At 63.8% G+C, this 13,078-nt stretch overlaps 1 protein-coding gene across 5 annotated transcripts in view; it reads left to right on the plus strand.

Moving 5' to 3' along the window:
* The window catches only part of NSD2 (nuclear receptor binding SET domain protein 2), a 79,201-nt gene extending 66,474 nt beyond the window's left edge, over nucleotides 1–12,727 (plus strand). For all 5 annotated transcript variants that reach the window (XR_002346526.1, XM_021100910.1, XM_021100913.1 and 2 more), the window contains 6 exons: nucleotides 708–977; nucleotides 1,931–2,047; nucleotides 7,850–7,991; nucleotides 8,132–8,238; nucleotides 8,600–8,804; nucleotides 9,481–12,727. Coding sequence is in view for 4 of the 5 variants with exons in the window: in XM_021100910.1 (XP_020956569.1) it covers nucleotides 708–977; nucleotides 1,931–2,047; nucleotides 7,850–7,991; nucleotides 8,132–8,238; nucleotides 8,600–8,804; nucleotides 9,481–9,752 (1,113 nt within the window). In the remaining variant the exon portion in view is untranslated. The remainder of the gene's footprint in view (nucleotides 1–707; nucleotides 978–1,930; nucleotides 2,048–7,849; nucleotides 7,992–8,131; nucleotides 8,239–8,599; nucleotides 8,805–9,480) is intronic.

Here is a 13,078-nt window from a genome sequence, read left to right on the forward strand (position 1 = left end):
CGGTTCCAGGTGGTTCTCCAGCGGCACAGGCTCCCCCAGGACGCTGACAAGGGCGTCTGGGCCCCGTTTCCCCAGCCCTGCTCGGCTCCGCGCTAGTTTCTTTGCAGTCCTTTCTGCTGCTTGATTGGTTGGTTGCTCCTTAAAGAGGAGCTGCGGGTCCATCAGGGCAGAGGTGCCCCCGTGCCCACCTCTGCGTGCTTCTTCACAGGGGCTGCGAGGAGACGGGATCTTGGGGCATTTGCTGGGCTCCCGCACCACATGGTCCCACTGGGCGCCCTCTTTCTGTGGGCACAGCCTGGCTCGTCCCATCAACAGAGAGCCCGGAGTTCCCGTCTCAGCTCAGTGGTTAACAAATCTGACTGGGAACCATGAGGGTGTGGGTTCAATCCCTGGCCTCGCTCAGTGGGTTGAGGATCCGGCGTTGCCGTGAGCTGTGGTGTGGGTCGCAGACGCGGCTCGGATCCGAGTTGCTGTGGCTCTGGCGTAGGCCGGCGGCTACAGCTCCGATGAGACCCCCCAGCCTGGGAACCTCCATGTGCCGGAGGTACGGCCCTGAAAAGACAAAAAGACCAAAAGACAAAAGCCCAGTGCTGTGACGAGGCGGCAAGGGGGCGCAGGGATGGGTAGGGCTGCAGGTCCCGCAGGAGGCCGGGCCCGGGGCAGGGGGGCGGCCGGGCGTGCGGGCTGAGGCGCCGGCTCTCCGCCAGGTGAACAAGCCGTACGGCAAAGCCCAGATCCACACGGCGGACATCTCCGAGATCCCCAAGTGCAACTGCAAGCCCACCGACGAGAACCCCTGCGGCCTCGACTCGGAGTGTCTGAACCGGATGCTGATGTTCGAGTGCCACCCCCAGGTGTGCCCGGCCGGCGAGTTCTGCCAGAACCAGTGCTTCACCAAGCGCCAGTACCCTGAGACCAAGATCATCAAGACGGACGGCAAAGGCTGGGGCCTGGTGGCCAAGAGGGACATCAGAAAGGTGCGTGCGTGCGCGCGCGTGTCCCCAGGGCCGTCAGGTGCGTGTGGGAACGGCATTTCCAGCCTTTTTTGTGAGTTTGACGAAACGTCACGGGAAAGATGCCCTTGAAGGTAGAGACTTGTGAAGTCCCCGAAAACTCGCCTCCGCCCGGAGCTCTGATGGCTGCTGGCGGCAGAGAAAGGTTCGGGAGGGAGGCAGGCTGAGGAGGCTGCTGAGCCGAGCAGCTCCAGTTGGGGCCCAGGGACGGCGCGGAACCAGGTTAGGAGGTGACGGGGACTCGAGCAGCCTGCCCCCGCTCTCAGACTGGGGCGCGGACTTGCCTGCCCGGTGCAGCCGTGCGCGCGGCCGTGGCCCAGGGCGGCCGGCCTCAGACCCAGGGCCGTCCTCGGCCCGACCCTCAGCAGTCCTGCTCCTCCTCCTGCCTTGACGGCTGTCCATCCTGGCTCTCGCGGGCGAGGCTGCCACCGTCTTTCCAACCCTTCCCCGTGGGCACTTGCCTTTGGGGCCAGGTCCTGGGGGAGCTGGAGGGCCACTCTGGGGTCCCTGGGACACAGGGCACACCAGGAAGCGAAGTGGGGTCGCTGTATGAAAAAGACGTTAGCTGGAGTTCCCGCGGGGCTCCGTGGAGACGAATCTGATGACGGGCATCCGTGAGGACGCAGGTGCCATCCCTGGCCTTGCTCGGTGGGTTGAGGATCCGGCACTACTGTGGCTGTGGTGCAGGCCGGCGGCCACAGCTCCGATTCGACCCCTAGCCTGGGAGTCTCCGTCTGTCGCGGGTGCAGCCCAAGAAATGAAGACAGACGTTAATGGAAATGGAAAGATGTGGGCAGGTTTTCCCCCGCAACCCCTGGCCCACGGGGCCATCCGCTCTCTCCCGCTGCGGGCACCCAGGCCCTGGGGCAGAGGGCGGCCGGTGAGCTGCCGGCCCTCATCCCGGCCTCCCGCCGCAGGGCGAGTTCGTGAACGAGTATGTGGGGGAGCTGATCGACGAGGAAGAGTGTATGGCCCGCATCAGGCGCGCGCAGGAGCACGACATCACCCGCTTCTACATGCTCACCATCGACAAGGTACGGCCCGCTGGCGCCGCGGGCTCCCAGCCCCGTCTTCCGAGGCCCTTCGAGCCTCCAGGGTGCCTCCTGCATCCCACGCAGGCCGGCAGGGCTACCGGCCCGTCCGCAGGTCCGGGCGTGACTGCCTCCCGGGGTCCAGCGGAGCCTCTTTGCGGTGTGGCTTCCCCAAAGCCCAGACTGGTCAGCGGTTTGGAACACTGAGCTGCTGGCGGGTCCGTGCTCTCAGAAGGTGGGCAAGAGCATTTGTCCCGGGGCGGGGCGGGGGCGCCAAGGGGCACGTCTGGGCCACTGGATGCCCGATGGGCAGGCCCGTTCCAGTAGCTCCTTTGGTGACACAGGCACCTCAGGGGGTGGCACATTTACACTCCCTTCTGCCCCCCTGCTTTTGGGGAGGTGAGGGAGGCGGTGTAATTTTCCTGTGTGGAAACCCTGGGCCTGGGCCTTCCGTGCTTAGAGTCTAAACCTGAACCACTTGTACGTTTTGAAAAGCGCCGGGCTGACGACTTCATGCGCACGTGGTCCCTAATGGGACCACGCGCTCTGGGCCCACGGTGAAGCAAGGGCAGGCGACGACACACGGCAGATGCCTCGGCTGCCTCCTGCCAGGACAGCCCTGCCCACGGGTGCCCAGACACCGCGGAACAAGATCTCCCAGGCAGACCCCACGTGGGAGGCCTGCTTTGGGTGAGACCCTGCGGTGCTAGACCGAGTCTGAAAGAAGATGTTAAGTGTGTTAGAAGCGATTAAAGCAGTAAAGGTAGATTTCGAGGCAGAGGAGGAGAACGAGACGTTGGGGGACGCAGATGAGGCAGGTTTGGACAAACAGCTAAAACTGGGAGTTGCCACATGGTCGCTGAGCGGATGGTTAGGAGAATTAGGTAGAGGAGTTCCCGCTGTGGTGCAGCGGAAACCAATCCAACTGGGAACCGTGAGGTTGCGGGTTTGATCCTGGGCTTCCCTCAGTGGGTTAAGGATCCCGCGTTGCCGTGAGCTGTGGTGTGTGTAGGTCGCAGACAGCTCAGATCCCGCGTTGCTGTGGCTGTGGTGTAGGCCGGGGGCTGCAGCTCTGATTTGACCCCTAGTAGCCTGGGAAGCTCCATATGCGGCAGGTGTGGCCCTAAGAAGCAAAAAAAAAGAAAAAAAAGAAAGAAAGAAAAAGAAAAATTAGGTAGCAACAGAAAAGGATATGCATTGGAGACCACGTTGGAGAAACTAGGTCTCGGCACAGGAAGCAAAGCAGGGACTCAGCGGCAGAAGTTACAGGACGTGGAAGACAAACATTCAGCAGATGTTCCAGAAGGGAAATGAGAGTCCTGGGGCGAGGCAGTGTGGAAAAAGAATTTTCTGGAGTCTGACACAGATCATCGTATGGCTGACGCTGACCAAGTTTTGCGCAGGATGATTTAAAACACATCTATACCTAGATGTGTCGTTTTTGTTTTTGTTTTTTTAAAAAAAGACCTGTAAAGGCGCTCCTGTCGTGGCTCAGCAAAAACGAATCCGGCTAGCGTCCATGAGGACACAGGATCCGTCCCTGGCCTCGCTCAGTGGGTTAAGGATCCGGTGTTGCTGTGAGCTGAAGTGTAGGTTGCAGACGTGGCTCAGATCCTCTGGCTGTGGCTGTGGCCTGGAAACTTACATATGCCACGGGTGCGGCCCTAAAAAGACAAAAACGCAGAGACGGAATTCAATGGTGGCCTAGAGGTTGGGAACTTGGTGTTGTCACCACAGTGGTGGGGGTTCGACCCCTGGTCCAGGAGCTTCCATGTGCTGCAGCTGTGGCCCGAAGCACAAGAAACCCCCCCAAAGCTTAGCAAGACCTCCCCCAAGAGGGCGGCCTTGGCTGTATTAACATCAAGTAAGACCATGTGGAAGGAGGCAGCACTAAGCTGAGAAGGGGCACTCACTGAATGGCGACACCCACCAGGCTGCTTGCGGCCGCACAGGAGACTGAAGGAGCAGGCATGCGTGAGGCAGCCTGGAGGGACCAGAAAGCAGTGCCACGGTGCCAAGGAAGCAGGCAGGGTTTGGCACACGGTGGCCCCCGTCCATGCAGTACAGATCTCCGCACGGGATTCTGGTGGAGCCTTGATTCCAAGGCAGCAGCGCCCGAGCACACACCCTGCGTCTTCCGTGAAACCAGGGCCAGACGGACTCAGCTCCCGAAAGCGCCTCCGAGAGCCACCAAAGGCGCCTCCCAGCTCCCCCCGAGCCGAGCCTGCTCCCAGCCCACCTGCGAGTTTGACCAGGCGCCGTGGGAAAAGGAGGGCTGGGGTCCTGGTGAGCTGTGGTGCCAGGGCTCAGAAGGACCCTCTGCCAAGGGTGGGGCGGCTTTCCATGGGGCAGAGGAGGGCTGCAGAGCTGTGGCCGGCAGGTGACACAGAGCAGGGAGCCTGAGACAGGCAACCCAGTGCACCTCCCCGACTCCAGCCAGCAGCTGCTCCAGGAAGCCCCACACGTGTGGAGGCGGGTGGTGAGGAGCCCGGGAGGCTCCCGGCAGGTGCAGAGACGGGCCGCCAAGCTTAGTCCCCCAGCAGCCAGCACCAGCGTGAGGAATCAGACAGCGAGTCGGCGAGGAGAGCGGAGCGTGAGGGAAGAAAAAGGCAAAAGCGTTTCCGCAGTCAGGCCTGAGCCGCCTGGAGCAGCGCAGGAGGGTGGAAAGCACGGGGCAGAGCAGGACAGTGCTGCCCGGGGCGGGCGCGGAGGGCTTGTGTGTGACCACAGGCCCGCGGCAGTGGCTGAGGGTCAGAACGTTCCAGGGAAATTCAAGCAGGTAAGAGCCTAGGTCTTGAAAGAATAGCCTGTGTTTTAGGAGAAACCCATCAAGAATGGTCGACAGAGTAAGTGAATATCTTACTACAGTTATTAGAGGAGTTCCAGCATGGCTTGGCGGTAACAAACCCGACTAACATCTACGAGGATTCGGGTTCGATTCCTGGCCTCGCCCCGTGGGTTAAGAATCCGGCGTTGCCGTGTAGGTCGCAGACGCGGCTCGGATCCCACGTGGCTGTGGCTCTGGCGGAGGCCAGCGGCTGCAGCTCTGATTGGACCCCTAGCCTGGGAACCTCCATATGCTGCAGGTGCTGCCCTAGAAAGCAAAGTAAAAATAAAATAATCAGACATGACAACCCTTTGGCTAGCGAACCCAAAAAACTGACTTCCGTGTAAGAGGAACAGCCATCCTGAGGCTTGTCACAGTGGAACCCAGTGCCTGAGCACAGAGTAGGGCCGGAAGAATTCTCGAGGAAAGCGTGGACTGCAGCCGCCTCTGCAGCCAGGCAGCTCTCAGGTGGCAGTGTCCGCAGAGCGAGGGGAGGACACGAGAGCCGAGGGGCTGCCTGGGAGGGACGTGCCGCTGGAGGAGTCCGGGGTGCCGGGAGAAGTCCGCTGAAGCGCCAGCAAAGGGACCGTGGTTTGTGCCCAGACAGTGGCTCCTCCTCCCGGAGACGGGAGGGCAGAGCAGCCCGTGCTTGATCTGACGCCCAGGAGTCCGAGCTGGGACACCCCGTGAGAGGAGGTTTTAGCGCTTTAAGGATGAAGGCAAGAACGCCGCTGATTGAAATCGGGCTGTAAGGGTGGCCGGAGGACGCACTGGCCATCAAGTGGGCCCGTGGACGGCGCCACGGGGACAGGCCAAGAACATTCCACACGGGCCTGTGTGTCCTGAGACGGGCAGCCAGCAGCGGAAAGAAATGTTCCCAGCACGGCGGGAGGGGAAACGTGCGCGTACGGCTTAAAACCCACATGCACAAGCAGGACAGGCGGATGTGTTAGAGCCGTGCCCCACAAGTCACATCTGTCCAAAGGAATTAGCCGTCCGACAGGTCACCCAGTCCTACGTCTCTGTGTGTCTCGAGAGACGGATTCTGGAAGGTTGGAGAACGGGCCTGTTCACAAGGCCGGGCCGCGGAATCATGGCACAGAGGTCTGGGATGAGGCAGGTTCGGGGCCCAGCGTTGTGCGGGCCACGCCCCAGGCGCCCCAGGCGAGCCAGCAGCCGCTCCCCCCGAAGCGGCCACGGGGAAGGCCCCTCTGAGACCCGCAGTGAGCACTGACCGGGAAGGAGGAAGGTCAGGACGGCCTCGGAGACAACACACGAGTTGGAAGTGAGGAAAAGAAGCCGGGGCCAGAGGGGGCGCAGAGCAGTCCCCTTCTAAAGCCACTGGGGACGATGCCCCTGATTTTCAGGGGTAAACCTCAGACTCTGGGGACCTGGGGGCACAGGCAGCCCCCGTGCCCAGGGGGCTGGGATGCACGTTGACAGAGCACTGAGAGCCGGGGCCTGATCCTGCCGCAGACGCCTCGGGAGTCGCGGAGTCGGGGCAGCAAGAGACGCCGTGGGGGCGAAGGCTCTGCGAACCGGCCGCGGCAGCCGCACTGGCGCTGGACCCAGAAGCGCGAGCAGGCGCGCTGGCCGCTGCTGCCGCCGCCGCCGGCGCCCTGGGGCCCGCTCTCCCTGCTCCCTCGTACGCAGAAGCACACGAACAGCCAGAGCACACGTGTGGAAATGGAGAAACCCTGGGCCCCGGGGGATGTCGAAGGTGCCACCCGCCGGGGCGCACAGCGCGTCCCTGGCCGCGAGACGAAGTGTTTGCGCCGACACGCACCTTCTGAAGTGGACACGTTCCCTGTGATCGCAGCCCGGCGCTCACCGCTGAGAGACAAAGCCCGACAGGTGACGCCGAGGCCCGCGTAGGGCAGTCAGGCTGCGGGACCGGCCCGGCTGAGGGAGGACCACTTCTGGGAGGCGTTGGGCGCAATCGTGGTGCGGCGGCCCCAGCCTGGTGACAGGGATGGCCCGCAGAGCTCCTGTCTGACTTGGGGGCCGAGCCCCACGTGCAGGAGCAGCTAGAGTTTTCAGTGGGGAGGTTCTGTGAGGCTGAGATGCAGGCGTGACCTCGTGAGAAGGCTTTGTCAAGGTGCTCAGAGCACGCGGAGCGCGTCTGCAGAGCACGAAGGAGAGGCCGGGCGGCAGGCGGCAGCGCGAGGACGGCACGCAGCAGGGCTCGGTGCTGCCTTCTGCCTGCAGAGCAGCAGCCAGAGACGCCCCGGCCGGCCCTCTGGGGCAGGGAGCCTGGCCAGCGTCTCGGGGCCGAGCCCCTGGGGCGTCTGTGTCCACACACGTCTGTCCCCACGCGTGGCTGTGACCCTAAGTGCGGCTCTGTCCTCACAGGGCTGCTCCTGTCGGGGCCGTAGCTCTGCGGCCGGTGGAAGGACCCTTGGGGTGAGGAGGCCGGGTCTGCCCCGGCTCGTCTGCCGTCCCCCGAGTATACCCCATGCTGGGCTTCCCGCCATGGGCCTGCCCAGGCTCCGGGCGCCCGCGGGACAGCAGGTGGTTCCTGGGAGCTCGAGGGCAGGCCCGCAGCCTCCCGTCTGTGGCCCTCACGGCTGTTGCCCAGGTGGCCCGTCTGCGTCTCAAGGCTGTTCTGGCGGGAGGTGCCCCTCCCATCAGCGGTGCAGCCTCGCGGCTCGGGTGGGGGGGGAGGGAGGCCAGCTGTCACTGCCCCGTGACGGGGCGTCTCCTCCCCTGCTGGCCTGTCCGGGCGGCCGGATCCTGTGCTCGCGAGCGGGCTGCCCTCTGGCGGGGGTGCTGGGCCCCCGGGCACTCGGTCTTCTCCACGTGGTCCTGACCTGCCCCCCGGGAGCCAGAGAAACAGGACTGGTTTGGGGGTTCCCGTGCGAGGTGACACGGGAGACCACGGTTCCCAGTGCGACACGGGAAGACGCCCGCTACGTGTGTGACGGCTGAGCGGTGCCGCGTGCGCCGCTGCTGCTTGAAACCCGAGTTGTACCTTCCAGGACCGTATAATTGACGCCGGCCCCAAAGGAAACTATTCCCGATTTATGAACCACAGCTGCCAGCCCAACTGCGAGACCCTCAAGTGGACAGTGAACGGTGACACCCGCGTGGGCCTCTTCGCTGTGTGCGACATTCCCGCAGGTACCATGCGGTGGGCCCCCCGCCTGGGTCGGGGGGGCCCGGGACTCGGGCGCCGGGCGGGAGGGGCCGCGCGGCCCAGGCGCTCCGGTGGGGCTGGGCAAGGGCGGCGGTCCCAGCGCACCTGGTCCCTCCGCCCCCAGGGACAGAGCTGACCTTTAACTACAACCTTGACTGTCTGGGCAACGAGAAGACGGTCTGTCGGTGCGGGGCCTCCAACTGCAGCGGCTTCCTCGGGGACAGGCCCAAGGTGAGTCACCGCGCCGTGACCGGCGGGGCCGGCGCAGGGAGGGGGGCGTGATGCCGGCCGGATGCGAGGCTGTGCGTCCCAGGGCGCCTCCGTCGCTGCAGCCCAGGGGCAGTCATGCTCCCTCCGTGAGGTTTTTAACGGACGAACCGGGACTGCCCTGGGCGGGGGGAGCCCTCCGTGGCCCGTGTGTGGGTGCGGCAGGCCCCAGAGGCGCCGCATGGGCAGCCGGTGGCCTGTCCCCCCGCATGCAGTACGTGCCTGTCCCCGGGGCTGCAGGGAGCCCTCCATGTCAGGCCGCGTCCAGGTTCCTGGGCTCCCGACCCCGACGGTCGCCCTCAGCGAGCTGTACTGTCCTTCCCAGACCTCGGCAGCCCTGTCCTCGGAGGACAAGGGTAAAAGGGCCAAGAAGAGGACAAGGAGGCGCCGCTCGAAGGGCGAGGGCAAGAAGCGGTCCGAGGACGAGTGCTTCCGCTGCGGCGACGGCGGCCAGCTGGTGCTGTGCGACCGCAAGTCCTGCACCAAGGCCTACCACCTGCCCTGCCTGGGCCTCGGCAAGCGGCCCTTCGGTGGGTCCCGGGCGGCCGACGGGTGGGGGCCCGGCCAAGCCGTGGGGGGGGGGGCTGCGCCTTCCAGGGACCCGTGACCGTCACCTCGGGGGTGGGGGGAGGGGCTCCCCAAGCAGCCGAAAGGTGGTTGAACAGCAGAGACCCCCGCGTGGCCGAGATGGCAGGGCAAGGCCAGCACCGCGGACGGATGTTGTCCTGAAGGCTCTGGGGTGGGCGCCAGAGAGGCCGGCCGCGGTGGGTGGGTGACCACCGGGAGCCTCCAGGCCTCCGAGCACCGGCTCCTCGTTCCTGTGTAGCTACCTGCCTAGCACGAGTTGAGCAGCTCTTTCAACCATGGACGTGGGTTTTTTTGGTCTTTTTGCCTTTTCTTGGGCCGCTCCCGCGGCATATGGAGATTCCCAGGCGAGGGGTCCAATCGGAGCTGCAGCCACCGGCCTACGCCAGAGACACAGCAACGCGGGATCCGAGCCACGGCTGCCACCTACACCACAGCTCACGGCAACGCCGGATCCCCAACCCCCTGGGCCAGGCCAGGGACCGAACCTGCACCGGCATGGTTCCCAGTTGGGTTCGTTGACCCCTGCGCCACGACGGGAGCTCCAGACCATGGACGTGTTTGCGTGTTTAAAAGTCTTGCTCCATCACTTCTGTCTGGTGACACCTTGTTTCCTTGCAGGGAAGTGGGAGTGTCCCTGGCATCACTGTGACGTGTGTGGCAAACCCTCCACTTCATTTTGCCACTTCTGCCCCAATTCCTTCTGCAAGGACCACCAGGACGGGACGGCCTTCGGCTCCACCCAGGACGGGCGGTCGTTCTGCGCGGAGCACGACCTGAGGGCAGAGCCGGCCAGAAGTGCCCAGACTGAGCAGCCCTGCCCGGAGCCCGCCAAGCCCAAGGGCAGGAGGCGGCGGCGACGGTGCTGGCGCAGGGTCACAGAAGGCAAATAGCGCCAGGCCGCGGCTCCGTCGGATCAGGGGCAGCCCTGTGGGTAGAGGGCCAGACGTGGGACCGGCCCGCAGGACGCGGCCTGCAGCCACCAGGACGGACGCACAGGCCTCCTGGGGAGGGAGCGCCTCCCCCACTGAGCCGTCTCCGCAGCGTCCGCTGCGCCCGCACTGACGACCGTCCGGCCGCGTGGCTCCCGCCGCGCTGCGGGCGGTCCAGGACAGACGCCTCACTACACAGCCTTACGGCCACGGCCAACTTGAATCTCCGGGTGTCGGCGTCCCTCCCGCCTGTGTCTTTAGGGTCAAGTGATGATTGAACAGTCGCTGGCGTGTGAAATGTTTTTACTTCACCCGAACCGGCCAGAGGAAGTAGTTTCTTTCCCAAGAACCCTTGAATCTCCACGCTGTCACCTGGCCTGCTCACCTCCCGCCGTCACTCGGGAGAGACCGGGGGCCCTGGCGGAGACTCAGACCCCAAACTCCTCGGAAACCACGGTTCTGATGATTTTGCTTTTATGGAACAGACGTATGATTTTTTTGTACTAATGCAAAGTTTTCCTCCAGATGCTTCTTTTCCCTCCTTGTGAGCAGCAGCCCAGGACGGGGGGGAGGGGGCAGCGTCGTGTCGTGAGGCCCCGCAGGTGCCCCCCCCGCCCCGGCTCGGCCCTCACGGCGCAGGCTGGCGGGGCTGCCTCCCTGAGGTTCCTCCTAAAGTTTGTGTACTTTTGCAGTTGGCTTTTCTTGACCAGTTTCTGGCTTTTATTTTCAATATATTTTTGCTAAACTGTTTCACAAATCACCACCGACTGAGATGCGTATTTACTGATGCGTCCTGAGTTCTCGCAGCAGCAGGGACGAGCGCCGTGGGTGTGGCCCCCGCTCAGCTGTGTCAAGTGACGACTTAAGGAACCAGTCTGCCTGGGCCCTGCCCGGCGGTCCCTGGGGCTCGTCACACAGCAGGGCTGCGGGGTGCTCAGGACCCGAGCTCGCGGGCAACGTGCAAGTCCAGGACTCGCTTTCGGGCTGAGGAGAGACCCAGAGCTCAGGACCGCGGCCATCGGACGGGACCCCTTCGCCTGCGGGTCTGTTCCTGGGAAACGCGAGCTGCACGGGGCCGACGTCCAGGGCTCGGGGCCTGACCCCGCAATTCCCACTAACTCTGAGCTGTTCACCGGCCCGGCCCCAGGGTGAGGCGCTTCCGGGAAGGGCTGGGTTCTCCATGGACGCCGGACTCCCGCTTTCCGGGCCCTGGACGCTGGAAGCGTCTCGCCAGGTGCCCGCGAGCCTGCCGGCCTCCACCCGCAGTGCGAGGGAAGGGGCCACTCGGCAGCAGGTGCTTTTTTCTGGCCCTTTCTTCCTTTCTTGACCGCGCCCGTGGCACGCGGATGTTCTCACACCAGGGATGGAACCTGAGCCACAGCAGTGATGGTGCTGGATCCTTCACCCCTCGGCCTTTTCTCAAGGTAACTAAAGACATCGCTTCTGCAGACAAGTTGACACGCGGGTCCTTGGAAACTGCTGCTGAGGCCTCCTGCTTGGACTGCAGGGGGTGCCTGGACCCCAGCTCCCTGCTTCCGTGGGGCTCTGCCAGGCCGTGACCCCGGGGAACGGCGTGCCTCGGGTGAGGTGCCCGGGCCTTGCGGGCACGACTGGGAGAGCCTGTGACGGCGACCGGCCCGTGGCCCATCAGTGGTGACCCTGGGAAAGTGACTGTACGTGGGACTGGGGGTACAAGTTTGTCCTCGTGAAGATGCTCCTGCACGTGGCTCAGTCATCCCGGAAGCCGCCTGCCTGGCGCGATGTGGGGACTGGGGATGTTTTGGTTCAGACTCTGGTCTCCCTCGAGTGGTCGTAGGAAAATACTGGATTGACAGAGACTCCTGCTCCTCGTGCCCTGGACCTGGCCCGGCAGCATCCCTGTCCTGCACCCCGGGTGCCTGGCGCGGGCACGGCGGCCGTGGGAGCCCCTGGCCTTTGGAGCCCGGGGCTCGTGTCCTCTCCCGTCCTTCCCCAGCGAGGGGCTCGTGCGCAGCCGGGACCTCAGAGCTGGCTCTGCCGTGCGCTGTGGGGAACAGATTAACTTATTTTTGTATTTCCCAGGAGAACTTTGTGATTATTTCCAAATCCCTCTTTCTGGAGGAAGTGCTGGGACAGTTCAGACGTGGTCGCCCTCTTTCCAAACTCTGAGACTCACAAGCAGATAACACTAACTTGAGCACGTGTAGAAAACCAGCGCAGGGATCGGAGTCCGACAGGCTGCGGAGCGGGAAGAGCCGAGCGGAGCTGGAAGGGCCCTCCCGCCGGGCCGGGGCCTCTGTGCCTGAGGGGAGCGTCCTTGCCGGACGGATGTGGTCTTTTCTGAAGGTCGGTTTCAGGTCTCGGTCAGTTATGCGAAGCGGAAACAAAACGAGAACTGCCCGAGAGCCTAGGGACGCCTTGCGTGCGGGCCGCAGGCTCGTGTCCGATGCAGCGAGGACTCCGGACACCGCCTCCCACTCAGGTCTGTGCTCCCAGCGCCTCCCCAGGCCTCGCCTTGGCGCAAACCGGCGTGCGGCGCCCGCCTTCGAGGACTAGCTTGTTTTCGGGAACGAGAAGAGCCCGTTTTCGTGAAAGGTGATGCAGACATCTCGTCAGCTGCCAGATTCTTGATCCTGTGAGACACGCAGTGTCCCTGCGCCTCGCGGGGCCCTGCTGAGATGTGACGCGCCAGTGGGAAGCTAGATGCGAGCGCTGGCGCGCCTGCTGCCGTCTGGGCGCCACGGAGCCAGGCCAGGGCCCGCCTCGTGGGACTGCCCAGGTGCTACCGCCAGTTCAGAGACTTAAAAACTTGAAGTTCACTTCCGGGGGAAACATGCTGAAATGTAGATTTGAGAATTGCCCGTTGGGGGGGGGGAAATAATAATAGCATTTAAGGAGAAATTCTGTTTGGAAAATTGTGTATGAGTATTTTTGTATTAAAAATGTCTAAAGGCTTCTTTCTTAAACTCATTTAATGTCACACGGCACTGTCAAGCTTGGGATCTTTCTCCATTTTCCCAGTCGCCAGCATCCATCGTCTTGAGGCGTCTGGCACAGCCCCCTGCTGTCACCCCCTGGTGGCCGTGGAAGTAGGGCCGAGGTGTCCGTCACACGAGCACAGAGACAGCAGTCTTGGAAAAAGGTGGCTTTTCCATCTTAAGCAACAGCCCTCGCCCTTGAAGGTGCCGCGATGGGGGAGGAGCTGAGCCCCGGGCCTTGGTCCTTCTCGTGACTCCAGAGTCTTTGATGCCCTCCCCGCCCCCCGCCCAAGGAGTAACCCCTGGGCTGACCCCAGCGGCACCCGCCCC

The sequence above is a fragment of the Sus scrofa genome, chromosome 8 (assembly GCF_000003025.6).
Source record: "Sus scrofa isolate TJ Tabasco breed Duroc chromosome 8, Sscrofa11.1, whole genome shotgun sequence".
Classification (NCBI taxonomy): domain Eukaryota; kingdom Metazoa; phylum Chordata; class Mammalia; order Artiodactyla; family Suidae; genus Sus; species Sus scrofa.